This window comes from Myotis yumanensis, unplaced genomic scaffold (genome assembly GCF_028538775.1).
Source record: "Myotis yumanensis isolate MYYU_CA2020_CCGP unplaced genomic scaffold, mMyoYum1.0.hap1 SCAF_16, whole genome shotgun sequence".
Classification (NCBI taxonomy): Eukaryota; Metazoa; Chordata; class Mammalia; order Chiroptera; family Vespertilionidae; genus Myotis; species Myotis yumanensis.
In genome coordinates this window covers 38,544,572-38,570,203 of record NW_027223767.1, presented here as the reverse complement: position 1 = coordinate 38,570,203, position 25,632 = coordinate 38,544,572, and the positions used below count along the sequence as shown (strand labels likewise).

Here is a 25,632-nt window from a genome sequence, read left to right as displayed (position 1 = left end):
TGGAAAATTGATAACCTATGGATTTTCAATTAACTTTAAGTTACAAAGAATACTCCGTTTACCCAAGTGTTCTCTGTTCTCTTTTAGGGGCTTATTACCCAGCTCAGGCTGTGTCCCTGAGGATGACAGAATTCGGAGGTGAAAAAATTATAGATCTGCCATTGGAGGACCAGGCTCCAGTCCTTCCTAAGACTGTTTGCTCTGCAAGTCACCTAGCCGCTCCCAGCCTCCATGTCCTCGCCTGTAAAAAAAAAAAAATGGATTACTGCCAGCCTCACTCCCTCAGGGTCATTGCCAGGAGCAAGCAGGTTATGGGTGTGTTTGCAGGTGTCCTGTCTGTGCAAATGAGACCTGTTCGGGAAACACTTGAGAACAGCTTGGTGAGACCCCGGGCTCAGCCAGCAAAGCTGCCAAGGAGCACAGGACAGGTATCCTGGACCCATGGTTTTCCCAGTAACAACCTGTGCAGCCTGAGGCCAGTCACTAGGCCACTGTGGGCCTCCGTTTTGTCATCTGTAAAATGGGAGCAGGCTGACTTGGAGGAGACCAGGGATTGCAAACTGCCAGTCTGAGAACCGAATTGTGCCCATAGGCATCTTTTAATTGAGCAGCAGTGTTTTCAATTCCTTACCAACATTTAAAATTTGAGAATTCACCTATAAAAATCAGGAGTCATGGCTCTTTTTTAAAACAAGGAATACCTGGTAAAACTAGGCCCATATTCTCGCAAGGTGAAATTGGCCAGTGCCAAGTCGCCGCTGGGGCCCCACTCTCTTTTATTACACTCCTGTGTCTCCCTCCCAGCTGGCTTCCCCAGCTTGTGTGTACGGGCCTGGCCCCATGTGGGGTCATGACCCCTAACGAAGTGATCTCGAAGGCTTCAGGCCTTGACCCATCACAGCTGCCCTAGGGATGCTGGCCTACATCCTAAAGGAGAGAGAGCCACCCAGGGCCTGCCCAGGGCCGCCCTTCCCACTTGGACCCTGGCTGGGGAAGGGCACATTCCTTCAGCAGCTTCCAAGCTGATGCAGAGCAAAGCCCTGCGGAGGGGACCGCCTCCCCCAGACCTTGCAGCCAGAGCCAGTAACTCACAGCTGTGGTTACCCGCGCGCTGATTTCTGTTTTAAAAAATACTGCTGGGTAAACAGTGAGGGAAACCCGAGCTGTTCCCACACCACATAAATCCCCAGTTTGCTGTCCTATCTGGTTAGCTGGTTTCCCCCCAAAGAATGGCACTGCTGCCTGGCGAGCAAGGACTGCAAACGTGCACCCTGGAAAGCCAGGGCCCGGAGTCTCCCAGGCTGGCGTGCTGCCCCCGCCCCGGTGGCCTCCCTCCTTCTCTCTTTCAGCGCTTCCTGCTCAGGGGCACTCACCTTTGTTCTCACTTTTTCCACCCGGACGCCCTTCCTCCTTTCTTCCTCCTCCCTTCTGCTTTGTCTCACGCAAGAGGCTTCCAGGGGAGACCTTTCTGGGGGACCCTGGGCTCCTCCTGCAACCAGCAAGCCCACAGCCAGAGGCAAACCTACCCAACGGCCACACCTGCCCCTGGGATGCCTCCTTTGGCGTTTCCTGCCAGGGTCTTCCTCAAAGTGCAAATCTGGCTGGAAGGTGAGGCTGAGCCTTCTTCCCCTCAAAGATGACTTTTGCCTTAGATTAGGGTTTCCAGATTTGGAGGGTGGGATGGGGGGGGGGGGGGAAGACACCCGGTTAAATTTGAATGTCAGATCAACAACAAGTAGCTTGTTAGTGTAAGGATGTCCCCAATATTGCACGGAACATACCCTGGGCGCCCTGGATTTTGTCCGCTGCCCTAACTTAGAACCTTCCCTTGAGCTCCACGTGCCTCTCACTGCGCAGGCTCGGGAGCCCTGGCGAGGGCCCGCTCCCGGAGCACCTCCCGGGTGTCTGTAGTGGTGGCGAGGGCCCGCTCCCGGAGCACCTCCCGGGTGTCTGTAGTGGTCTGTACAGCGAGCTTCTACTTCTCAGTGTAGGCAACCAAGGTCACGTGACTTCCAAGGCCAAGGTTCCAACGCAGGACCCTCTGGGCATTGTGTTTTTAAGTCCTCTGCCCACAATCAGCACTAAAGTTTAATATATATAGACATGAACGAAAGCATTCATCGAGGAAGCTGTCGCTATTAACTCTGTTTTCTGGGGCTTAGCGAAAGATCCCATCCTTGGTTCCCTAGAATGGAATGTCTGGCCCCCCTTTGGGGCATCTGGGACAGACGTGAGGACTGTAGTCTGTGGTTTGCTCAACTCTGTCCTGTCACCCTGTTATTTGAGCCTCATGAAGTCCCTTAGGGCAGTAGTGACCCCGCTTCCTCAAAGCCTTCTGAAAAGCAAAGGACGCACAACATTCCAGATAAATGCCAGGCCCGTTGGTAAACATCCCCGTCCAGTGTGATTTCTACCATATTCAAAGCTTGTCAGTCTCCTGGCCGGTCCCCCAAGGTCTTGCTCAGTAACAGGTGTCTTGTCCGATTCACATGTTCAACCATGTGAGTGAATTCTAATGGCTTCATCTTGCCCCTCTTCGGTGGGATATACATTTTCACAGGGCCTTCTGGAGTTGTCCTTACGATGAAACTCTCCGGTATCAGCAGCAGCAGCAGCAGCAGCAGCAGCTAGTTAGTACCACCAAACACTCTATACCAGGTTATGGCAAAAGCTTTTCTAAGGCTCACCTCACTCACCTCTTTCAGCAACTGCATGGGGAAAGCAGAAAAAGCTTATCCCCATTTTATAGATGAGAAAACTGATTCTCGAGTGATAAAGTGACTTGCTGAAAGCCGTTAAGCTTATTAATGGCAACTGGGATTAGAACCTCTGCTCTCCTGGTTCTAAGGCCACGATATTAACCTTCTGTTACGTTGCCATAGGACAGGGGTCGGCAAACTCATTAGTCAACAGAGCCAAATATCAACAGTACAACGATTGAAAGTTCTTTTGAGAGACAAATTTTTTAAACTTAAACTATATAGGTAGGTTCATTGTTATTAACTTAATTAGGGTACTCCTAAGGCTTAGAAAGAGCCACACTCAAGGGGCCAAAGAGCCGCATGTGGCTCTCGAGCCGCACTTTGCCGACCACGGACATAGGGGAAGGTATTGGAGGCAAGGATGAACCATCCTCATCCTTCACTGAGACGTGACATGCCCTGGGGTCCAGCAGAGTAAGGAAAGAAAAGGCATAATAATCCCCCACGTGCACCATCCTTTACAGTCAGCAGCTCTTTTCACAGCAGCGGGTCATTTAGCCACAGAACAGCCACCCGAGGCTGGTACTCTCATCTCCATTTGCCAGTGAGAAAACAGGCTCAGAAAATGGGTGTGGTTTGCCTGAGACCACACAGCTGAGGAAAGGCAAGGCCACACCTTCAACCCGAGTCTTCTGCCTGTGGCCCCAGGCTCTCCCTCAGCCACCCTGCAACTCCAGGCACCGGCGGGTGGGGTGGCCCAGCGTGGAAGTGGGTCTGTGGTGCCAAGGACACGCCTGCTTGTCGTGCACAATGAGGGAAATTCCACAAGTTCTTTGGGATAGCTCAGGTGTGGCCAAGTCAACTGCCCACTCCAGGGCTCCTCGGGGACCCTCCTCCTAGCTTTTCCTCTTCCTCCCTCTGCCCCCCCCACCAACAACAACCAGAAACAGGGGCCCCTCCCTTCCTGAAGCCCTGCTCCCCTTGGCCGCAGGGCCTGGGGCTTTTGTTCACAAACAGCCACGTCTATTCATCTCTGTCTCTGTCTCTGGGACCTGCGGGGCCTTGACGGGGAAATGCTGACTTTGAGGAGGTTAAAGGTGCTGGTGCCGGGCCTTCATCTAACAAATGGGTTGCCGAGAGGGAGGAACTGTTGTTGTTTTTTCCTGGCCTCAGAAGAGGGGCCTGTCAGGAAGATGTAGAGGCCAGCGGGCCCCCAGCTGTGCCCTGTGGGGTGTCTGACAGACACCAGCAGCTGCTCAGGTCGCAGGGGTGCCAGGGTCCTGCACAGAGCACCCCTGCCGGGCCCCCTCCCTGCTGACCTCTCCGCCCACCCCACCGTGACCCAGGGCCCACCCCTTCCAGGGGCAAAGGGCCAGGCTGCGGGGCCTCCCTGGGCCAGATGCGGAGGCCAGAGCAGGAATCCAGTTACAGCCTGCGGGGCCGGCCCCAGGGAGGTTTTCCTAGGGAAGCCGACAGCCGCTCTTCCTCCCAGCCTCCTGTGGATTCCTTCTAGAACAGTGGTTCTCAACCTTCCTAACGCCGCGGCCCTTTAATACAGTTCCTCGTGTGGTGGTGACCCCAACCATAAAATTATTTTCGTTGCTACTTCATAACTGTAATGTTGTTACTGTTATGAATCGTAGCATAAATATCTGATAGGCAGGATGTATTTTCATTGTCACAAATTGAACATAATTAAAGCATAGTGATTAATCACAAAAACAATATGTAATTATAGATGTGTTTTCCGATGGTCGTAGGCGACCCCTGTGAAAGGGTCGTTCGACCTCCAAAGGGGTCGCGACCCACAGGTTGAGAACCGCTGTTCTAGAGCCTCACAGCCAGGGCCCTCGAGGGACTTTACAAGGCTGTTTCTGTAGAATTTCCTCCGTGCTCCCCGGTCCCACAGTCCCCGTTCAGATCATCAAGTTAAGGCAAATGAGATAGGCTGGGAAGGGAGCTGAGCTTACCTCTTACCTACTTCACCATTCACAGAAGCGATGGATTTAAAATTTTCAAATGTCCGTGGGATAGGCATTCTGATGCAGTGGGGCCAGGCTGCCTGGGTTTGGATTCTAGGTCCTTCGCTTCCCAGCTGTGTGACCTTGTGCAGGTTACACAGTCTCTCTGTGCTTTAGAGTCCTTTTCTGAAAAATAGAGCTGAGGAGGAAAGCACCTGCCTCAGAGGGCTTTGGTGGGGACCCAGTGGGGGGAATATGTGTGAGGTTCTAAGATCAGCGGGTGAATGTCAGCTATCAGTGGATGAATCGACTGTCATCCCAGATGAGGAAACGGAAGCTCAGAGAAGTAAGGCGACTTGTCCCAGGGCACACAGCTGGGAAGTGGCCAACTCAGGATTTGAACTCATCCCTGTTTAAGCCCAAAGTCCACACACCCGAGGGCGCTCTCTGTTCTGCCATCTCCCAGCTGTGTGATTCTGAGCAGCGCCCGTTATCTGTCTGAGCCTCATCTTCCTCATTTGTGAAATGCAGGACACAGTTCTTACTTTGACCTAATGGGAGAGTGGTGAGGTTCAGAGGAGAAATGTGAATGCAGCAGCGAAGTCCTGGACAAAGCGGAGAAATGAGCCTGGTGGTGGCTCCCACCCCGTCTCCTCAGCTGGCCCCCAACCCCCTGGCCACCCATTCCAGAAGATGCAGTGCCTATGTCATGAAGAGCGTGTGTGCAGCCTCCAGGCCGCAGCGCTAAGACCCCTCCTCCTTCGGAACCAGCCAGCAGAGACGCCGCTATTGTGTGGCCCGGGTCAGCCCCGATCCAGCGACTCTGGGCCGCTGGAGAGGAGCTCTGTCCTGTGGTCCTGGAATTACATTAACCCTCCACAGAGACCAGCAGGCCTCGGTGATGAAGTGGACTGACTGACCGACTGACTGACCGGCTGAATTGGCAACTGGCCCTCCTGGGGTCGGCACCAGCCGGGAAGACCATGTGATGGTTGGCCAAAGAGAACTCCCCTGGGAACGAGACGACCCCCAGTTCCTATGTCCATGCCCCAGAGTTCACAGCAGATTCGGCCTCTGGGGCTGGGGAGGGGGCCGCAGGTGGGTGAAGGTCAGGGAGCCAGGAGCAGGTGTGGGAGGCCTGGAGAAACTTCAAGGACTTTATCTAAGAGCCTCTTTTTTTTTTCTTTTCTTCTTTTTTTTTTTTTTTTTTGCCAAGGAGAAAAATGACTTGAACCCCCTCTAGAGAAGAGTGTGGCTAATTGGCATTAAGTTGAGGGTTAAAGAAAGGAAGGAAGAATCTGATTTTTTTTTTTTAAGTTACTGAGAAAGTGAGAATGTCACTTTGGACAGAGAGAAATCATCTTTTCCGGGAGTATGTCTTTCTTTATACCACAGACCCTAGTGGGCCGCTGAGACTTGCAAAAAAAAGATTCCTCTTAATCCACCTTCCTTTTCGCAAGCAGCGGTGGAAGGGCCTTTAAATCAAATGCAATCAGCAAACTTGTCTCTTGCGCTTATTCCCTGCTTCACTCCCTGGAATTTGGCACTTGACAGATTCTGGATCTGACTTGAGGCTTTTTCCAAATCCAAGACTTGGGGAATTTTGTTAACAGTGTAATAAAATAACTTCATAGTGTTAGAGGAGGCACATTAAAGAAGTGGTGTGGGTGAGCTGCTCTCTCTCCTTAAAAAAAAAAAAAAAAATACAGACAATGTTTCTTTAAAAGTCTCCATCTGCAAATCCCATTAGATGTGCATATAAGGTTTCTGATGATTAATAGTTGCCTGCTCGGGTTTTGGTTGGAGGGGATTGTGTGGGTGCGGGTTAACCCCTCCCTCTCCTCTCTCACATTTCACTTCAGAAATTTGTCACTCTCTCCCCACCGCAGCATTTAAAAGTGTGTCTCCGCAGCCCCGGTCCAGCCCTCTGCAGGCATTTGCCGAGGGCTCCGGGGCGAGCACTCCATCAGCGGGCGCGTCTGGGCTGGGACAGTGAAAATGTTTAGTGTCATCGGCGACAAATACACGCACAGGGGATCCCTCTAGGCAGGCTGGTGCGTCCGGGGGCAGGAAGCCAGAGTGAAGTCGGACATAAGTGTGTGCACACACATACGCACGTGTGTGTGGACTTGAAAGAGAGACTTTAGTTTGGGGTTTTGTTTTGGTTCCTGGGGTGAACTTTCTGTTGAACATTTTGCCCTGCTTTTTAATTTTTTTTTTTTTTTGCATTTAAAAAAAAAATTTGAATATAAAAAAGGGTAAGAATCGAACCTTTGAAAGACTGAGGCGCGCTGCGGACAGCAGATGGATCCCGTGGCCAGCAGCTGCATGCAGAGCCCCCACCCCCCGGCCCCCGTCTGGGGCTGCCTTCGAAACCCCCACTCCGAAGGCAGTGGGGCCTCAGGGCTACCCCACTACCCGCCAACCCCGTTCTCCTTCCACCAGAAACCAGACTTCCCGGCGACAGCGACAGCAGCGTACCCCGACTTCTCGGCCTCCTGCCTGGCGGCCACCCCACACAGCCTGCCCCAGGAGGAGCGGGTCTTCACTGAGCAGCACCCCGCCTTCCCACAGCCCCCCGACTGGCACTTCCCTGTCTCAGAGGCCCGGCGTAGGCTCAACCCGGGCCCAACGGGGGGCTCCAGGGAGATGGGGGCCAGCAGCCCAGGCCTGGTGGACGCCGCGGGAGGCCCAGGAGAGGACTATGAGGTCCTTGGGAGCACTGCCAATGAGACGGAGAAGAAGTCAACCAGACGGAAAAAGGAGAGTTCAGGTAGGTGGCTGGAGAGCAGCTGGCCCTGCTCTTACTGTGTGACCTTGGGGAGGTTTCTTGCCTTTTCTGAGCCTAACTGCCCTGACGGTGAATTGCAAACAAGTCTATCTAACCTACTCAAAGGCAGGAAGGAGTTACCTCTGGGGTTTCTTCTACTCAGAGCTCTAGGGTTCTCTGGTGATGGGGATGTCTGTGACCCCAGTACTCGTGGGCCCCAAGAGGGATGTGCGAGCCAGAGAATGAAACAGAATCCACAAAGATCTGGAGGACATGTGGGAGGGAGCCTCCGTGTAGGCCGGTAAGGGCTAGAGGGGCTTTCCTGACCCCAGGCTGCCTCTGGGTCATGCTTCTTCTCCCTGCCAGGCCCCCAACAGCTCCAAATGGTCCCAGAGCCACAGGGTGTGCTCACCATGGGAATCAGCTGAGACAGAAGCTGGGGCTGCGGAGCGGGGGCGGGGCGGGGGGGGGGGGTGTAGAACCAAGGTCAGAACCCTGGCTGTCAAGCAGAGCCAGGACCCTGTGTCTCCAGGGGCCTAGAGACAGAGAAGCAGGACTAGGGCTGGGATGGGAGAGGCAAGGGGTGAGGGGAGATGGAGTGCTGAGAGCTGGAGCAGACAGCCAGCAAGGGATCACCCTGCCTAGGTGGGCCGTGCCCAGGCCAAGGGGGCAGTTCAGCACCCTAAGGTCCGGGTGACCCTCAGGGAAGGCCCTCCAGAGGGATCGGCCGTGGGAGAGGCAGGGAGGCAGGCAGCCAAGGGCAAGCACTGGACTTCAGAATGCAGGTGAAGGCCAGCTCGGCGCTGGAAGCCAGAGGCCAGAGCATGGAGCTGGTCCTCTTACTAAGATCCAGCTTAATCCCATCTCCTCCCCGTGGTAGGGACCTGCTTCCTCATCTCCCCATGGGCCTCCTAGCTTCCCTCACTGCCTGCTCACCTTTTGTCTGGGTCCCTCACCCCACCTTGCCCAGAACAAGGCAGTACCCATGCCTCCTGCCCCCGCTGCCCACTATGTCCTCTGACAGCCACCCTTAAGCAACGTCTGTCTATCTGAGCCTATAGAGGACCTTCTCATGGGCTAACCAGGGTCAGGGAGGAAATGAGAGTGCCAACCAATCAATGACAACATTCTGTGCTTTGCTTTACAAAGCACTTTCGATATAGCACAGATTTCCTGAGCATTTCTTTTTGCCAAGCCCCGACCCTGGCCCTGGGGATGCAGAGATGAATAAGATGGTCTCAACCTGCATCCCCCACCGCCCCCGTGTCTCCCCCCCCCCGCCCCAACACACACACACAAATCTCAAACTGAGAGGGAGGAGAGGCCTACAGATGCCTGTCTGACAGCGATGTGCTGTAACCGGGGAAGTTCAAGGTGCAGCAGGCAACACACATTAGCTCTTTTGAGTCCCACCAGTTTTCAAGGTAAGCCCAGCAGGTCCTATCAGTAGGTTCTACATGTGTGGAAAAGGAGATGCGTAAAGTTTAAGGAGGGTGGGGAGCTTTGCTAGAATGGAGTCTAAACAGAGGGAGCCACTCATTTCAATTTGCCCAGGACTTTTCTGATTTTAGCGTTGAAAGTCTGTGTCCTAAGAAACCTCTCAAACCAGAGCAATTGGTCACCCTAGAATTCAGCTCAAACCCCGAATTTCAGACCCCAAATCTCACACCCTTCAGTCGATGTCAAGCACAAGCCTCATTTTGAAATATGAGGATTTTCAAACATGCTTGAAGAAGCCCCTCAACGCGTTCACAATGGAGGATAATGATCACAGCCTTCCTGGCTGCTCAACAGCAGGGCCCTTTAAATTTCCAACCGCTTAAGCCCTGAGCTGTTCCTAGCCCCGCTGGAGATTTGCCGAGAATGGGACACTTTGTGCTTCTCCTCTCCAAGGAGCTCTCAGTGACTTGGCTGGGAGCCTGATTGAAGAGCTCTCCCCTCCGCGGCGCCCGCCACCCTCTCTGCCCACACCTCCCTCCGCTGCATCCAGCCACTCTCCAGGGAACTGGGAGCCAAGGCTTGGGAAGGCACGGGCAAGGCCATGGGCTGGGCTTAGGAAAAATCATTCCGTGTTTCAGCAAGACCCAAATACGCGTCTTCCCTTTTGGCCAGTGGCCCGTGGCAGTGCATTAGGGAGTAAGCTCGTGTGCCAAGCAGCTGACCACCCCACGAGGGCATGGACACCCTCCACTGAACTTCCTGCACTCTTCATAGGGTCAGCCTCGGGGCAGGGGAGGTTCCCATCCAGGAGGGGCCCTGGGCTCTCCCTCGGGGTCCCCTCAGGAGCAGCAGCAATGGCAGCAGTCACATGAGGTCTGCAGAGCACAGCAAACGGACTTTCATTCATTCTCTGGGGTTCCAGACCCACTCTCCTGCTCAGCGTGGAAATCTTTATCACCCAGTTAGTTGCTTTAAGTCTTCCTTTGGAATTTAGCCGGAGGGGGAGGAGGCAGGAAAGATCAGCTTTGTAAGAGCATAAAGCAAGGGGAGAGTGGTGGGCAAGGCTCACCACCCACTCTCAGAATCTGCTCACAAGAGACGCGCCCACAAAGTGCCCCCTCGCCATCCCCCCAATCCTGAGTCACTGGTTGGATTCTTACTTAAAAGTTGGATATTTTATTCAGCATAGATTTTTTGCATTAATTTTTATTTTTAAAAACATTGCGTTAAAATATTATTTCTCTCGATTTACTGAGGTTTTAGGCGCCCCTTGCATTTTGTACTCAAAGCGAGCGCCTTAAACACCTTCCCTTCGCCCCTGCTAAGCCGTCTCTGGAAGGTTAACCAGCGGTGATCAGAAATGTGTTTTCTGTAATGCTTCACAGTTCGGCAGACAGAGTCAGTGTGAGCACCACCACTTTTGACTGCATGACTTGGGGAAACCCTTAACTTCTTGGAGCCTCAGTTTCCCCAGCTCTAAAATGCAACTATAACAATAGCACCTTCCATTGAGAGAGGCGGTGAAGGTTAAATACGACGGTCCACAAGATGAACAGTGCCTGGCCCATGAGTTCAATACATGGCAGCTATGGATGGTATGAGGCCCATATTTCCAGAACCAGCCTTCTGTCAAATCTCCCTATTATTCTCGGGGTCAATGGAATTGAATATTTCAAATACACCGTCTCAGAAATTCCTGAGTCTGGGGTATACGACATGGGAACCTCTTAAAATCATTGTTGGTCCTAAGAAACCAGTTGTCATCAATTAGGAGCTTGGAGCTCAGAGATCTGCTGGAGAGGGTGGGGGGCCCAGCGGGGTGCGGGGAGTGGGGGAGGGGGTGTGTGCCTGGTCAATGCCTCCCCTACTGGCTGGCGGAGAAACCTCCGGGAACAGAAAGTTACTGTAAGTCTGTTTCAAAAGGAACATTCTCTGCTCTCCCCTCTCCTTCCTCTGCCAGCCGCAACTGCTCCCACTGGAAGTGGGCGGGTTTGCTCAAGTAAATGATCATGAAAGCGGGGTCCCTGGCCCCCCACTCGGAGACCTTTGGTTGGTTCACCGCACAAGACTGATTTAGAAGACCACTGTGAGGTTCTCTCCCCCCAGCACCCCCAGCCCCGGGCCAGTGGGTGTTGAGACCCCTGCTGGCAGGGACAGCTGCGAGGCCGCTGTTGTTTGCCCCCAATCTGTCATGGCTACTGTGGTTGTCTTTAATTTATGGGGATGAGGGATTTCTCGGTGATTTCCTGCCGGGGTTCAAGGGAAGGTCGCGCGTGATGGGCCTGGCTGCAGGTGAATCTGATCGCCCAAGAGGAGGCCCCTGGGCTTGGGCTCAGCATTGCTGGCTGGGCTCTCACGGGCTCATTCTGCCTTCATCATTCTCGCTTTGTTCCATCCTCCCTGGGCTCCGACACATGTGCCTCCCAAGGACTCGGCCCTCCCCATCTCTCCCCTGCAAGACCTGATCTCTGCCTGCCCCTGCCCAACCACGTGAACTCTCATTTCGCTTGAAGTTTAAAACCCTCCACAGATTGGCTCCTTTAGGCCTTTTCTCCACCTGTTCCCCTTACAGGCCACCTCCACCTCCACTGACCTTGCCACAAGCCACACCAGTCCACTTGCCTTGCAGATACACTCCGCTTTTTCTCCTCGACCCAATTTGCTGGAAACCTTTCCCTCCCCCCGCTCTGCTGCCCATTGCTGTCCTACTTATTTTAACATCCAGCTTGAAAACCATCCCCTTCAAGAATTCTTTCTTTCTTTTTTTAAATTGGTGACTTCACTTGTACATAACATCATGTCAATGAAAACTATAGTTAAGGAGTTTCAAACTGCAGTATCCACTACAATTTTAACCACATAGGAGCTCTCCTGAGAGTCTTATCATGAGACATTTTGTATTTGAAATCTCCTTGGCTTTGCTTTTTATTACGGTCAAAAAAATGCATAAAATTTACCATCATAGCCATTTTTAAGTGTATGGTACAATAATGTCAATTATATGTACCTTGTTGTGCAACAATCTCTAGAACTTTCTCATCTTGTAAAACTGAAACTCTATGTCCGTTGAATGACAACTTCCTTTTCCCTGGCCCCAGCCCTGGCAACCAGCATTCTACTTTCTGTTCCTAAGAGTTTGACTACTTTAGATACCTCATATAAGTGGACTCATGCTGTATCTGTCTTTCTGTGACTGGTTTATTTTATTTAGCATAACGTCCTTGAGTTCATTCATATAGTAGCATTTTAACAGGATTTCCTTCTTTTTTAAGGCTGAATAATATTTCATTGTATGTATACACTTTTTTTTTTTTTTACCCATCTATCTGTTGATGGACAGACACTTGAGTCACTTCTACCTCTTGGTGCCTCTGTTGAAGATCACTTGCTCATATATGTGAGGGTTTACTTCTGGGCATCTATTCTGTTCTATTGGTCTTTACGGCTCTCTTTATTCTAGTACCATGCTGTTTTGATTACTGTAGCTTTGCAATGTATTTTTAAATCATAAATTGTGAGACCTCCAGCTTTTCTTTCTCAAGATTGTTTTGTCTATGAATTCCATATGAATTTTAGGATGATTTTTTTCTATCCCCCTCTCCCCCCCCCCAAGAAAAGCCATTCGGATTTTTATAAGGATTGCATTGAATCTGTAAATCACTTTGGATTATATGGAAATTTTTATAATATTAAGTCTCCCAATCTATAAACATAAGATATCTTTCCATTTATTTTTCTTTTTAAATTTCTTTCAGCAATGATTTATGGTTTTAAGTGTACAAATTTTTGCCTCCTCAGTCAAGTTTATTCCTAAGTATTTTATTCTATTGGATGCTTCTGTAAATGTAAATTGTTTTCTTCATTTTCTTTTCAGATTGTTCATTGCTAGTGTATATAAATGCAACTGATTTCTGGTGTTGATTTTGTATCCTACAACTTTCTTGAATTGGTTCATTAGTTTTAAGAGATTTTTTTGTGGAAACTTTAGGATTTTCCACAAGATTATGTCATCTGCAAACAGAGATTATTTTACTTCTTCCTTTTCTATTTGGATACCTTTTATTTCTTTTTCTTACCTGAGTGCTCTGGCTAGGACTTCCAATATTACGTTGAATTGACGTGGTAATATTGGGCATCTTTGTCTTGTTCCTGGTCTGAAAGAAAAAGCTTTCCGTCTTTCACCATTGAGTATGATGTTAGTTATAAAGTTTTCATGTAAGCCCTTTATTATGTTGAGATAATTTCCTTCTATTTCTAGTTTGTTGAGCATTCTTTCTTGACCTCCTTCCCCGCATACACAGAGCAAGCCTTGCTTATGCCTCCATTTTAGCATCAAACCACAGTTGGCCTTGCACCCAAAAGTTTAGCTGCGTATGGGTGACTTTCTCCCTGGAATGGAGGTGTCTGGAGGGCCAGAATGATACCTGATTCACCTGTGCAGTCTCCCTAGAATCTACTGAAACATTTGCACACAGGAGGAGCTCATCCATTGTCTGGCCAGTAGTCTCTATTGCAGCCCTGCAGTCATTCATTCATTTTCTCACCTTCTCTCTGAGCTTGGCTCCACCACCCGGCCTGAGGGTTTCCACCATATGTGATGCGCTTCTGTAAAATGCGTCAGAACTTTTACAGTCTCACTCGTGAAAAAGTGTGCAGAGAGCCAGACTTCAATTATAAGATTAGCCCCGGGTCAGGGCGAGTGCTGGGGCCAGAAAGACAGACGAGCAGCCACAGGCAGGCTGGGCTGACTCTGCAGGAATCCCCTCGGGGTCCTGGGGTCAGCTCCCAAGTACCAGGGCCACCATGGGAAGCAAGTGGAACTGCTCTGACTGAGCAATAAAGTGAACCCACCGTGGCAGAGCATTGGGAGGAGCGGGGGGGGCTGCCACAGCTAGGCTGCTAGAGGGCCCAGACTGTCGAGAAAAGGGCACCTTTTTCTAATGGACAGAGAGGTCCCCTGCGAGCTGGCATCAGCCTTGCCTTTGCTTTCTCTCCTCAGAGGTAAGCACTGGCTGTGGGAGCTTAGGGGGTGTCCTAGTCTGCTCAGGCTGCCATAACAAAATGCTATAGACTGGGTGGCTTAAACAGAAGACATTTATCTTCCCAGAGTTCTGAAAGCTGGAAGTTATAGGTCAAGGTGTCGGCAGGTTTGGTTTCTCCTGAGGCTTCTTGCCTTGGCTTGCAAATGGCCACCTTCTTACCATATCCTCACGCGGTGTTTCCTGTGTACATGGGCATCCCTGGTGTCTGTCTTTGTTTCTTAATCAACAACTGCTCTTATAAAAACACCAGTCAGATTGCATAGGGCCCACCCTATCGGCCTCATTTTAACTGAATCACCCCTTTAAAGGCCCTCTCTCTAAATACAGTCACATTCTGGGGATTGGGACTTCAAAAATATGACTTGGAGAGGAGGGTCACCACTCAGCCCATAAACAGGGGGTACAGGGACAAGGGCAGGGTTCTAAGCAGTGGCACAAACGTTCCTGTTAAAACCCTATTGGTGAAAGCAGCATCTCAGAGGTGGGCACGACCTCAGAGCTTTCCTAGCCCAGCATCCCATCTGCCTTTCCACTCAGAGCAGAGCCCTGCTTTCTCATCTGACACCAACAAAGAGAGATTTTTAAAGGTAGAGACGGCTCTGGCCGGTGGCTCAGTTGGTGGGAGCATTGTCCTGTGCACCAAAAAGGTTGCAGGTTTGATTCCTGGATTGGGCACATATCTAGCTTGCAGGTCCCATCGCCGGTTGGGGCACATAAGGGAGGCAACTGATCAATGTTTCACTCCCACATCGATGTCTCTCTCTCTGTCTTTCTCTCTCTCTCTCTCAAATCAATAAACTTATCTTCGGGTGAAGATTTAAAAAAACAGTGGAGACAGTTTTAGGAAAGAGTCTCTAAAGAAGTGGGCTGTTTGACAGAGGAATAAGGAAAGGAGGTGACAACAAAATATCTTTTCAAAGGCTTCCCTGATCCAGGCTGCCCATGTTCACATGCCAGCGAGGCAGTGGCCCAGGCTCGGGCCTACCTGTCTCTGTAGGTTCACTGGACCAGGGTCACAGCAGTGCTGGACAGGGTGTGGTTTCAGGTGGGCACAGCAGCTACACCCCTCTCATCCCAACTCCAACCCTAGAACCCCCAGCGAGGAAGAAATCTTAGGCCCCCGAGTGGCCAGCCTGGGAGGAGAGACAGAAACGCCACACTCCATCCTCTGGGCATCCCCTGACTCCTGGTGAGAGCACCTGCTTCTCCTCTTCTGAGGCCCAAAGCAGGAGCCCAGCCAGGAACTCAGAGGCGTCAGCACAACCCCTGGGCCTGGGCCTGCTCAGGCCCCGCCCAGATACATTCTGGAAGTTCTGGAAAAAGTCAGTTTCCACCGAGGCAGCAGGATACTGACCGGCTTCTAAGACGTGAGGGTCCAAAAAGCCCACGGGCCATAAGAAGGTCAGTTGAGGGACCACCTCAGCCCTGCCTACTGCCCTGCCAGGCTGGCGGCTCGGGATCCCATCCCCCTCACCTGTCTCTGTGGCTTGAAGAAATCAGGCACCTGGACCCAGGGAGGTGGGATGATCACAGAGGCAGAGCAGCCCTTTTTTTTCTTCTTCTTTTTTTTAATCCTCACCAAGAATATGGTTGTTGTTGTCACTGATGAGAGAGAGAAAGAAAGAGAGAGAGGAGAGAGAAAGGGAGAGGGAAAGAGAGAAACATCGATTTATTGTCTCTCGTATGTGCCCCGGTCAGGGATGCAACCCGGTAACCCGGATGTGTGCGCTAACTGGGAATTGAATCCGAGGCCCTTCGATGCACGGGATGGTGCTCTAACCACTGAACACACAGGCGAGGTCCAGAGCAGCCCTTTCTTTCTGGGGGGCAGGACCCCTGCAGACCCCCAGAGCCAGCCCCGTTCCCCAAGCCCTATCTACTCACTGAATCGGGCTTCCCTGGCCTCTGGCCAGCATTCCTCCCCACCCCCACCCTAGCCTTTTATATTTCATGTTTTTCCCTCTTTTCCTTAAACACAGTGCTGGAGGTATAGTGTGAGCAGTGGGGCCTGGGTCCTGAAGCCCACACTTCCTTTGGTGACAGCGAAGGACGACATCTGGAACTTATAAACACCAACAAAGCCCAGTGCTGCCCATGCCTCCCCCAGCCCATCTTGGAGGCTTGCTGCTGCTCCCACCTCTCATTTCCACCACCTCCCTTCCTCCTCACGTCTCTGCTCCCCTCCTCCTGGGCCCCACACCCCATCTCATCACCCCACTCATTTCACTCTCCATCACCATCGTCCACCCTCACTGCCCACCCCACCTGGGACTCTCAGCAAAGACTACTGAGCACCAGGCATTTTCATTCCAGAAGAATCCGCTTCTCTCCCAGAAAACACGCCCTGAATTCCCAGACCCACTGCTGGGTTCAACCAAGAGGCTGGGAGCGCTACCCATGCCTTCTCGGGCACCTACGGGAGAGGGAAAGGGCCCAGTGAGGAAGGCCGGCCAGTCCCAGGAAGCCAGGGAGGTCCCAGAAGCCAACTGGCCTTGAGGGACTCCCTCCAGGTCTTGTCTATTTTAAGGGGCTTTGACGCCTCCATCTGAAGTTGAAAGTATCAAAACTAACAAGGATGTCAAAGGTGTGCTTTGTGAAGGAAGCCAGACGCCGTTTTCAGAGGGCTTGCCAGGGCCTCACCTACTGACATCATGCCCCGAATATCCCTCCCCGAGGAGTCCGAGTGAGACAGACCTGGACCCAGGCCCAGACACTGTCCCCGGAGTGAGTACAGTCTCCTGCTCGTCCTCCTCCCCAGGGCAGTGTGACATGGTGGCCATAGCCCGGGACTGGTCCCAGGGGCTTTTGGCAAGCCACTTGGTCTCTGGGTTTTACCTTCCTCGTCTCTTCAGTGGATAGTATGCACTTTACCTATCTCACAGAATAATTAAGAGGAGTCAACCGGAAGCAACCTAATATGTGGAAATAGCTTCCTATCAGGAAATGATGGGTCCTAGGTCCAATTCTGCCACTAACTTGCTGTGTGTCTTTAGGAAAGTCTCTTACCTACTCTGAGCTCAGCTGTAAAATGAAAAGGCAACATTAGATCATCACTAAGTCCCCTTGCAGCTCTATTATTCCATGATTCCGCAGTACGTATATACGAAAGCCCAAAAGAAGTTTATCTCTGGCAGGGAATACACTGTTGTCAACTGCAAATTGTTATTCGAATACATGGCATGTGGCTTTCTATCTGGTCTTGGGTAGAAATTTATGTAAAATGGCGGTGAGAGTTGGAGATACAGAACTCCAGAAAGGCATGTTCCCCAGCGTCTGTCTGGACTTCCCTGTAGCTCCGATAAAGCTGTCTGCTGACTTGAGGAAGGTCTGCCAAAAGTGACAGCAATTTATGAAATAATTTCGTTTGGGTGGTGTTAACGCTCATGGTGGAAACCGCAATCACACACACATCCTGTTGGCATTTCTCTGGGCACTGCCGACTGTTCCATCATGGCCCTGCTCGCTCAGAGGGCTGTGCAGGGGCTGGAGCAGCCAGCTGAGCACCAGCGTCCTCCCTCTGCCGTCCTGAAAGAGGCACCGCTGCCCCTGAGAGAGAAGCAGGACCAAGGGGACCGATGTATGATTCTGATCCATGCTAGGTACTGTGCCTGGATTCCTGGCCCCCTGGAAGACTGACACATTAGTGGCTAATAGTGGCCAGAGGCACAGATCCAAGCAGAGACATAGAAAAGTAGTAGAGAAGGGAAAATAGTTAAAAGGCCAGACACTGAAAAGGCATCCCTTTCACACAGATCTGGAGCAGCATCTTCTAACCTCCACCTTGAGTCATCACTCCAACAGCACCTCCAATAGAACCTCTTCCAGTGGTCCTTTCAGAGACTCAGCAGTGCGCCCAGTACTGTGCCAAGTGGTAGACACACCTTGCCCATCTCATTTGACCTTCTCAGCAGCCTTCTGGTCACAGTGGATGTAGGTAGCTATTCTCATTTTGCAAATGAGGAAACTGACGCTCAGAGAACTTAAGAGACTTGCCCGAGGTCAAAGAGCTCCTTCTTGGGCCCAAAGAAGGCCCAGGCTCTCCAAGGGGCCCGCAGACACCGCTGCCAACACTCAGCTTGGGGTGATGAGCTTTACATGTCAGGGTGGAGGGAGGGAGAAATAGCTGGGGGCTGAGGAATGGATCTTGGGGCTGAGGAACTTGGGAAGTCTGGGGTGGGGTTTGGGGGTGGGAGTGCGGGGGTGGACCTGGGACAGAACGTAGGGCAAGAACCCAGATCTGACTGAAGGAAGGAACTAGAGGCCAAGATAAGAATATTTGAAACTGGAAGGGGTTCAAGTTCAAGGCCAGGGGGGTCTCAACAGAAGAGGGAGAAGGGAGAGGAGAAGAGGATGTCATATTGAGCAAGGACACTGACACCAGCTCCCCAAGGGAAAGAAGACCCGGCGGGACTCTATATGTCCACACATGGGGAAACTGAGGAGGGAGAGGGAGGGAGGCTTCCCAACAACAGTGCACTCTTGTGATCAAACCGTCCTGGGGGTGATGTGCAATCGGCCTGTGCATGTGCGCTGGCAGCATGAACAGCCCCTGGCCAGAAATGGCCTGAAAGTGCTCATCGTTTTTCTTTGTCTTTTTTTTCTCTCTCTCTTCTATCTTGTTGAAATGTTGGAGAACAAAGAGAGCCATAATCTCCACATCAGCTTTCATAGCTAGTTTCCCATACTTCTGGCCCTTTGGTCATTCCTACCAGTGAGGAAAGTTCTTCCCAATCAGGGAAGCTGATGAGGGACAGTGTCCTCCCGGTGCCAGTACCCTACCTTCTCTAGTAGCGGGTGCCCAAGCTTCACACGGTGGCTCAGACACTATGTTCCCAGGCTTCTTTGTCCTATTTCCTCTTCTTTCCCATCCTGAGGCCCAGCGCCTAAGTCGGGTAACAGAGACGGGAGAGGAGAGTGAGTAGGGAGTGGCGTGGCTTGGCTGGCAGTGGTCAGCTGCCCACATAACCAGTCTAAGGCCAACTCAAAGGGGCCCTCTCCCTACCTCCCCTTGTCTGTCAGGAGGATACGGACAGGACGGTGTGGCTGGGGTAGGGGATTGTTTTCTTGAGATCCCGTCGGGCACCTGTGTACACATAAGCAGGCCTGGGAGGAGGGGTAATGGGTGTGGGCATCAACCCAGGATGAGCCCCCTGGGAGCCCTGGAGGCGGAGACCAGCAGAGCTGCCAGGGTGCAGCAAGAGGAAAGACGGAGAACCTGATGCCAGGATTGGTGGCCTTAGCACCAGTCAGGCGGATCTGGGTTCGAATCTTCGTCCTGCCACCTAACAGCTGCCCAGAACACTGGGCAGGGTCTGGGGCCTCTCGGAGGCTGCTTCCTCCTCTCTCTACTGAGACCTGCCTCCTCTGTGCCAGGGACAGTAGCCAGTGAGAAAAGACAGTCCCATCCCTGGGGAGCGAGAGAGAGCGATTAATCAAATGATCACAGATCCCGGTGGCTGGAGAGGGAGGAATAACAGGGCCTCCTCCTGAGGGTGACGTGTGGGGAGGATTAAAGCAGGGCTGCGTGGAAGCGCGTGGAAGCGCGTGGAAGCCTTGCGGATATCATCCTCGCCCCTCAGGTGGCCTCTCGTGGAGTTGAAAAATTGGGAGTAAACTTTATATTTTTCTGGTGTTTTCAAATTTTAAAAGCATCTCCCACACATTGGCTGTTCCGACCTTCCCAGTAACCCTGGCAGGTGGGTGCTTTATTGCCCCGATTTCTGGATGAGGTGACTCGGGCCCAGAGGGGCTGAGTGGCTCCCTCAGAGGCCCCAGCAAGGAGATGAGGGTTTTGCACCACCCGGTGGGAAAGGGAAGGGCTGGAGATCGCGGAGCCCGACCGGAGCGGGTGGAAGTGAGCCTCTCCGTGGGCCCGGCCGGCATGTGCCCCGGGGGCCGTCCCTGCGCTGCGTGCCCGCCCGCCCTCCCTCCCCGGCCAAGGCCGAGGGCTCCTGGGGGACCGGCCGGGCTGCGCCTCCTTCCCCTCCAGCCCACGCTCCGGCTTCCGGAGGGGTCTGGGCCGGCCTCCTCCGCCCGGAGCCAGAGGCCGCCAGGCGGACATCCCGGGCGGAGAGCGCGCGCCCTGCCTGCTCCCCCGCGCGCCCCGCGCCAAGATCCCCAGCGCTTGGGCATGGGGACATCGGGGAACCCTGGGGTGGCCCCTCCTCCGCCTTCTCGGGACGCCGGCAGCGCCCACTCATCTTCCTGCCTCAGGGCGCAGGGTGAGGGGTGGCGGCACCCAAATCGCCTTACCCGGCGCCTCCCCGCGCCCCGGGGGCCACCACGCCCGGCTCCCCGCCGAGTAAGAGGGGGCAGAGGACAAAGATCCTGATACACAGGAGACTGAATGGAAAGCAGGAGAGGGGAACCAGCAAGCGGGGTCTCTACGTCCCCACCTCTGCGGAGGGCGGGAGGGTGCCGCTTGGCCCGGAGGGTGGGCGGCCTCCACCGTCGGTCTGTTCAGACTCAGCCTCTGAGAGATGATCTTCCCCACAACACGCACAACCAGGTGGGGATGCGGCCTCGAAGGAGCAGGGGGTTGGGGTGCAGCTTTCAGCAAAGCACCGACTGTGAGGCACAGCCTGTCTGTAAAACCAGGACAAGGAAGTGAGACTTCCCAACCTCGGAGCCTGCAGGAAGGGTGGTTCCTGCGCCCGCACCAGCCACGCGGCCCCCATTGTCGGCTCCCGGTGCGGGTGTGCGCGTCTCCTTCCGGCCCCTCCACCCGCCTCCGCTAAACGCGAAGGGAGAGCCCCTCTTACCCTGCTCGGAGGTAGCAGCATACAGTCCCTTCATTAGTTCAGTACTTGGCAGTTTGTAAGCCCTTCCTACATACATTTCATTTGGACAGAATGTGAGTCAAGCTGCCCGGGCTTGATGGCTGCCTCCGCCATTCACTGGCTGATTGTACTTGGATGCACTCGGGTCAGCTGGCTTCACTTCGCTGTGCTTAGCTTCCTGGTCTATAAAACAGGGCTAATACTAGAACTCATCTAGGGGAGTTATTGTGAGGATGAGGTGACTGGTGCATGTACTGTGCTGGTCCCTGCACCCTGTTAACAGTTATGATGGAGTGAGCCTCCTTCATAGATGAACTTTCCAGACTCCTCCAGGTGTCAAAGGGCAAAAGAAGCTTAAAGCAACACTTTTTGACTGACAGGTGCACACAGCCCCCCTAGAGATCTTGCTAAAATGCAGATTCTGATTCAGTACATGGGGGTGGGCGCTGTCTGAGATCCTGCAAGTCTGACCAGCTCCCTGCTGATGCCGCCACCAGAGCACCCTTTTAGCAAGATCTCAGGGCCAGGGCAGTGGTTTGTAAACTTGGCCGTGAGTCAGAATCACCTGGAGGACTTGTTAAAACGGATCACTGGGCTCCACTCCCAGAGCCTCTCATTCAGTGGGTCTGGGGTGAGTGAGGCCCCAGGACCTGCATTTCTAACAGTTGATGTTGCTGAGGACAGAGAACCTGTTTTAGAGCACCTTGCCCACGACTAATGCCAAGCTGGGGGGTGAGCTGGGTTTTATTCCCAAAGGCAGCTTCTTGTGCTTTGGGAAGAAAACCGTGGGGGTGAGGGAGCTGGCACCTAAAAGTTGGGAGCCAAAAAACTTCCCATTTCTCAGCAGGTTAAGACACTCGAAGGAAAGATAAAGGGACAACGTGGGTTCTTTCTCAGCATCCTTTAAAAGTAAGAGAGACAGGAAAAGGCTGCCCGGCTGCTTCGTGACCAAAGAAAGGGAACCGAGGTCCTTGAGGTTTACGTCTTCCTGTTTGGGGCCCTCTCTCCCCAGACAACCAGGAGAACCGAGGAAAACCGGAGGGCAGCAGCAAGGCCCGCAAGGAGAGGACGGCCTTCACCAAGGAGCAGCTGCGGGAGCTGGAGGCCGAGTTTGCTCACCACAACTACCTGACGCGGCTCCGGAGATACGAGATCGCCGTGAACCTGGACCTCTCCGAGAGGCAGGTGGGAGCTCTGGGGACGCCGCTCCTCTTCTGGGCATCCCTCCTCTCCTTGGCTCTCTCACCCCCTCCCTTCCCACCACCCCTCCCTGAGTCTCCACGTCTTCTCCCTCTGTCCAGGCCAATGGACCTCAACTGTGGCTGTACCTGGGAATCACCCGGGGAGATTTTAATAACACTGATGGGACTGGGTTTATGGGACTGGAATAGAGTTCAGGCACCAGAGTTTTTTAAAGGTCCCCCAGGGCGATGCTCACGTGCATCCAGCATTGGAGCCTCTGATCTGGTTATTCTCAAACTGGAGTGCGATTGGAATCACCTAGGACTAGGTGCTTGTTTAAAGAATGTGGATCTGGGAGCTCCAGAGAGTGGCTTTGCAGTAATAACGAGGGGGCCTGGGATCTGCATCGCTAATAAGTTCTGCAGGTGGTTCCGGTACGGGGCTGGTTCCTGGGCACACACGGAGAAGAACTTCCTAGCCCTTTGTTTGGGCTTTCCCTTAGAGCATTCCACCCACACCCATGCTCTGACGTAGAGTAAAGTATACTAATAATAATGATGATAATAACAATAGTATTTGATAGCGCTCTGCCAGAGTCCTGGATTTAAAATCAGAAGACTTAGATTCAAATCCTGCCTCTACCACTTCCTAGCCCTGTGACCCTTGGGACATGTCTCCCACCCCTTCTGGGTCTCCATCTGTAAAACAGGTCATCACCCCACTCTTGATGAAGCTCCGATGAGAAAATGTGCAAAGCAGAGTTACTAAGCTTTGTAAATGTGCCTAAAGATGAGGCTGGTCAACCTTTGCTCCCAGGCCCTTGGGTCACAGAAGCTAGAGGGAGGGGGTAGTAGCACAGGAGGGGTGGGGCATGGGAGAGGGGGTGGAGCCAATGACGAGTGACTTGTAGAAACTGTCCCCATGTGTGCCTAGGACTTTTTTTATCTGGAGACACAAGGCGGGCCTCTGAGCAGATTGGTGTGTCCTCCCTTTGGTCTCTGTTCCTGGAGCCTTTGGAGGGGTGAGGAGGGACAAGCAGTGTTTAGAGCTGGGGTCCCGGGAGCTGCCCCCTGGCCAGCTGGAGCATCAGCTGGGGTGGTCCTTGTCTTGACCCGGCTCCTTTGCTTCCTCTGTCAGGTCAAAGTGTGGTTCCAGAACCGAAGGATGAAGTGGAAGCGTGTGAAGGGGGGTCAGCCCATCTCCCCTCATGGGCAGGACCCCGAGGATGGGGACTCTGCAGCGTCTCCAAGTTCAGAGTGAGGTTCTCCATGGAGAATAAAAGACTGAGGACAGAGCCCCTACCCAGCTCCCCCAGCCCAATCCCACTGTCACCTTCTTCCACCTACCCCAGGGCAGCCTTTCCACATCTTGCAGTGACCCTTGGATATGAAGCTGCCTAGTGTTCCCGGGAGCCTTGAAGTTTTCCAGAAAGTTCTGTCCAGCATTGCTGTCTTAGCTACCCCTTTCCCAGGGCCTTTTCTTCCCACAATTCTTGTGACTCCTTCAGCGGCCAGGTCAGACCAGAGTGAATCTGGTGAGCAACTCTGGGGTCACTGCTTCTCGGGGTCCCTTGGCTGCTGCCCACACCTTCCCCTACCACCTCCTCCTACATCGGCCAGGCCTCCTCCAGGTCTCAACACCACCTGGCCTGCTGGGAGAGGAGCCTTGGGGCCAGCTGGTGACTCATGAAAGCTAATGCTTCGCAAGAAAGGAAATGACTGAGACAGACACACACACACCGAGACCACCTTTCCTTTCCGGGCTCTATAGCTGAGCCTTTGGGGGCCCTGAGTTGTCCCCAAACCCCTGGGAAAATCAGTGTGAGGAGGGCTGAGGACAGAAACTCAGCTGCTGCAAATCAGAAACCATCCCTGTCTCCGAATGTGTTGGCTGTTAGGTGGGCAAGTGTATTAGCACTGGCTGGAAGAAGACAGCGGGGAAAACATCCTGGTGGACATCTCTGCGGTCCTGTACAGGCCCATTCACACTGGCTTAACTTGTGGGGGGCGGGGGGGATGAGAATGGACCCCAGGACACCACCTGCTTTTTCAAAATTAATTCAGAAATACAGCTGGGGCTGTTGAGCAGCGTCCAGAACAATGGAGCAGGTATTCCTTTTAAATCCACAACTTCTGGATTGAAAAACTATCCAGATGCTCGCATTATTGAACCGAGGGCTGGGAAGTGTCCCCTGTGTTCTCGGGCTGCTGGGCAAGGGGCTGGAAATGTTGAACCCGGGAGAGCAAGGTTCCCCAGCTGCAGTGTCCTGTGCTTTCACAAGATTCACTGCAAATGGGGTCAACAAAGCAACGCCCCTTTCTCCACGGGATGCATTTGAGCCCCTCCGCTGTGTTCCACACAAATGCTACTTTTATGGGAGGAGCTGCTAAGTTTATGGGTGTGGACTGCCCATGTCCTCTGGGGTGACAGTCCAGGACTGATGGCCCAACAGCCTGGGACAACTGAAGCCTTGGAGAGGGACCCCCTGCCGGCCCCAGCGCTCCATCTCCCAAACCAGCTGCTGTCACAGAGGGAGGTCAGCAAGAGTTTGGATCTCTTGTATGTATATTTAATCGTTCACTTGTAAAAAGAACCCCACCTCCCCCTCCCAAAAGGACGACTGTGGTGGGAAATGATCGCCAAAGGAGATGGCTGGTTAGAGCATGCGTAATTTCTTTCTAAATCATACTTCATCTATTTTCTTAAGATTACATCAAGGTAACTGTGCGAGGTCAATTCACTTAGTAAGAAAACGCTTGGAAAAATAAAATCAATAAAAGAGCAAAGCGCCCACACCTTTTTCCTTGCGGAGCTAAGAATCACAGCTCGGTGTGCAATCCTCTGGTGCGCCTGTGATGATGGACCAATGTGTAGAAGCAACAAGAAGGGGGAGCAGTCATCTAGAACAAGGTAGCCCCCTTTAGGTTCTTCAGAATGGGGGCAGGGGTGCAAATGTAATTGTTGCCTTAAAAACAAAAATCTTTCTCCCCATACAAACTGCATTGTCTTATTTCCCATTGTAAAATGTTAGCTTTCAGCTTCCTTATCCTCTGGCTTATTGAATAGTCCAAGTTCTGTATACAAAAGATGAACTCTTTTGTTAATAAAGAAATCTTGACCATAAACTAACCATCCCTAATTTTTAAAATCAAAGTTTGGAGGTTTTGTTTTTCAGGGTAAAACAATATACATCAATAGTAATAAAAATTACACAAGGAAAAATAATGTCCCTAATTCTATGTCTTTTTAGTTAAAAAATATTTGTCTCACTGAGATGTCAACGATGGACATACTAGGACTGGCTCGAGAGGGGAGGGAGGGAGGGATTCAGGAGAGGAGACCTGGCCAGTTATTGCCTTTGAGGCTATGGGCAGTGACCAGAAATGACATCATCAGGAGCTGGCAGAGGAAAGCAGACCCACCAAAATCAAGGTGCCACAGAGAAGGTTCAGGTCCAAAGCTAAGCAAAACAGACCCCTTCAAGGACTCTAACACTCCCTCCTAGCTTCAATCCAGTAGCTTCAGAGGACATTGGCCTCTCTCGGTTTTCCTCATCTTTCCAGAATGTTCCTTCTACGTCTCCCAGGTAGACCCCTTTCTCAATGCTGTTGACCCCCTGCTGGTTCTCCTTCTGTCCACTGCCATCCCCCTCCTCAAGCTCTCCCAGATGATCCCATCTACCTGCATTTTTCTATTGTGGTAAAATATACAAAACATAAAATTCCAACCATTGTTCAAGTACATCCCTCCATCCCT

At 52.4% G+C, this 25,632-nt stretch overlaps 1 protein-coding gene and 1 long non-coding RNA gene across 3 annotated transcripts; one reads left to right on the top strand and one right to left on the bottom strand.

Annotated features, from left to right (window-relative positions):
* Positions 1–20,357, bottom strand: LOC138994549 (uncharacterized). The gene is made up of 4 exons (XR_011468448.1): positions 20,311–20,357; positions 18,695–18,798; positions 15,390–15,517; positions 1–241 (listed from the first exon to the last, which is right to left on the bottom strand). It is a non-coding gene; the product is annotated as an uncharacterized lncRNA (long non-coding RNA).
* MEOX1 (mesenchyme homeobox 1) lies at positions 6,562–25,051 on the top strand. Of its 2 annotated transcripts, XM_070394514.1 has the most exons (3): positions 6,562–7,436; positions 21,707–21,879; positions 23,014–23,223. In XM_070394514.1, exons 1-3 carry the CDS (start codon positions 6,968–6,970, stop codon positions 23,134–23,136), a joined length of 765 nt encoding a protein of 254 aa, XP_070250615.1. In that variant the 5' UTR covers positions 6,562–6,967; the 3' UTR covers positions 23,137–23,223. The 2 variants fall into 2 exon arrangements, with proteins under 2 accessions (XP_070250615.1, XP_070250616.1); XM_070394515.1 differs by lacking the exon at positions 21,707–21,879 and having other exon boundaries at positions 23,014–25,051.
* The last annotated feature ends 581 nt before the right edge of the window (positions 25,052–25,632 follow it).

What these genes read in the sequence shown, in the direction of transcription:
- MEOX1 (XM_070394514.1), top strand. Translation starts at nt 6,968, where the DNA reads ATGGATCCCGTGGCCAGCAGCTGCATGCAGAGCCCCCACCCCCCGGCC. An exon ending in ACGGAAAAAGGAGAGTTCAG is followed by an intron (nt 7,437 to 21,706) that starts GTAGGTGGCTGG and finishes CTCTCTCCCCAG; the next exon opens with ACAACCAGGAGAACCGAGGA. An exon ending in TGGACCTCTCCGAGAGGCAG is followed by an intron (nt 21,880 to 23,013) that starts GTGGGAGCTCTG and finishes TTCCTCTGTCAG; the next exon opens with GTCAAAGTGTGGTTCCAGAA.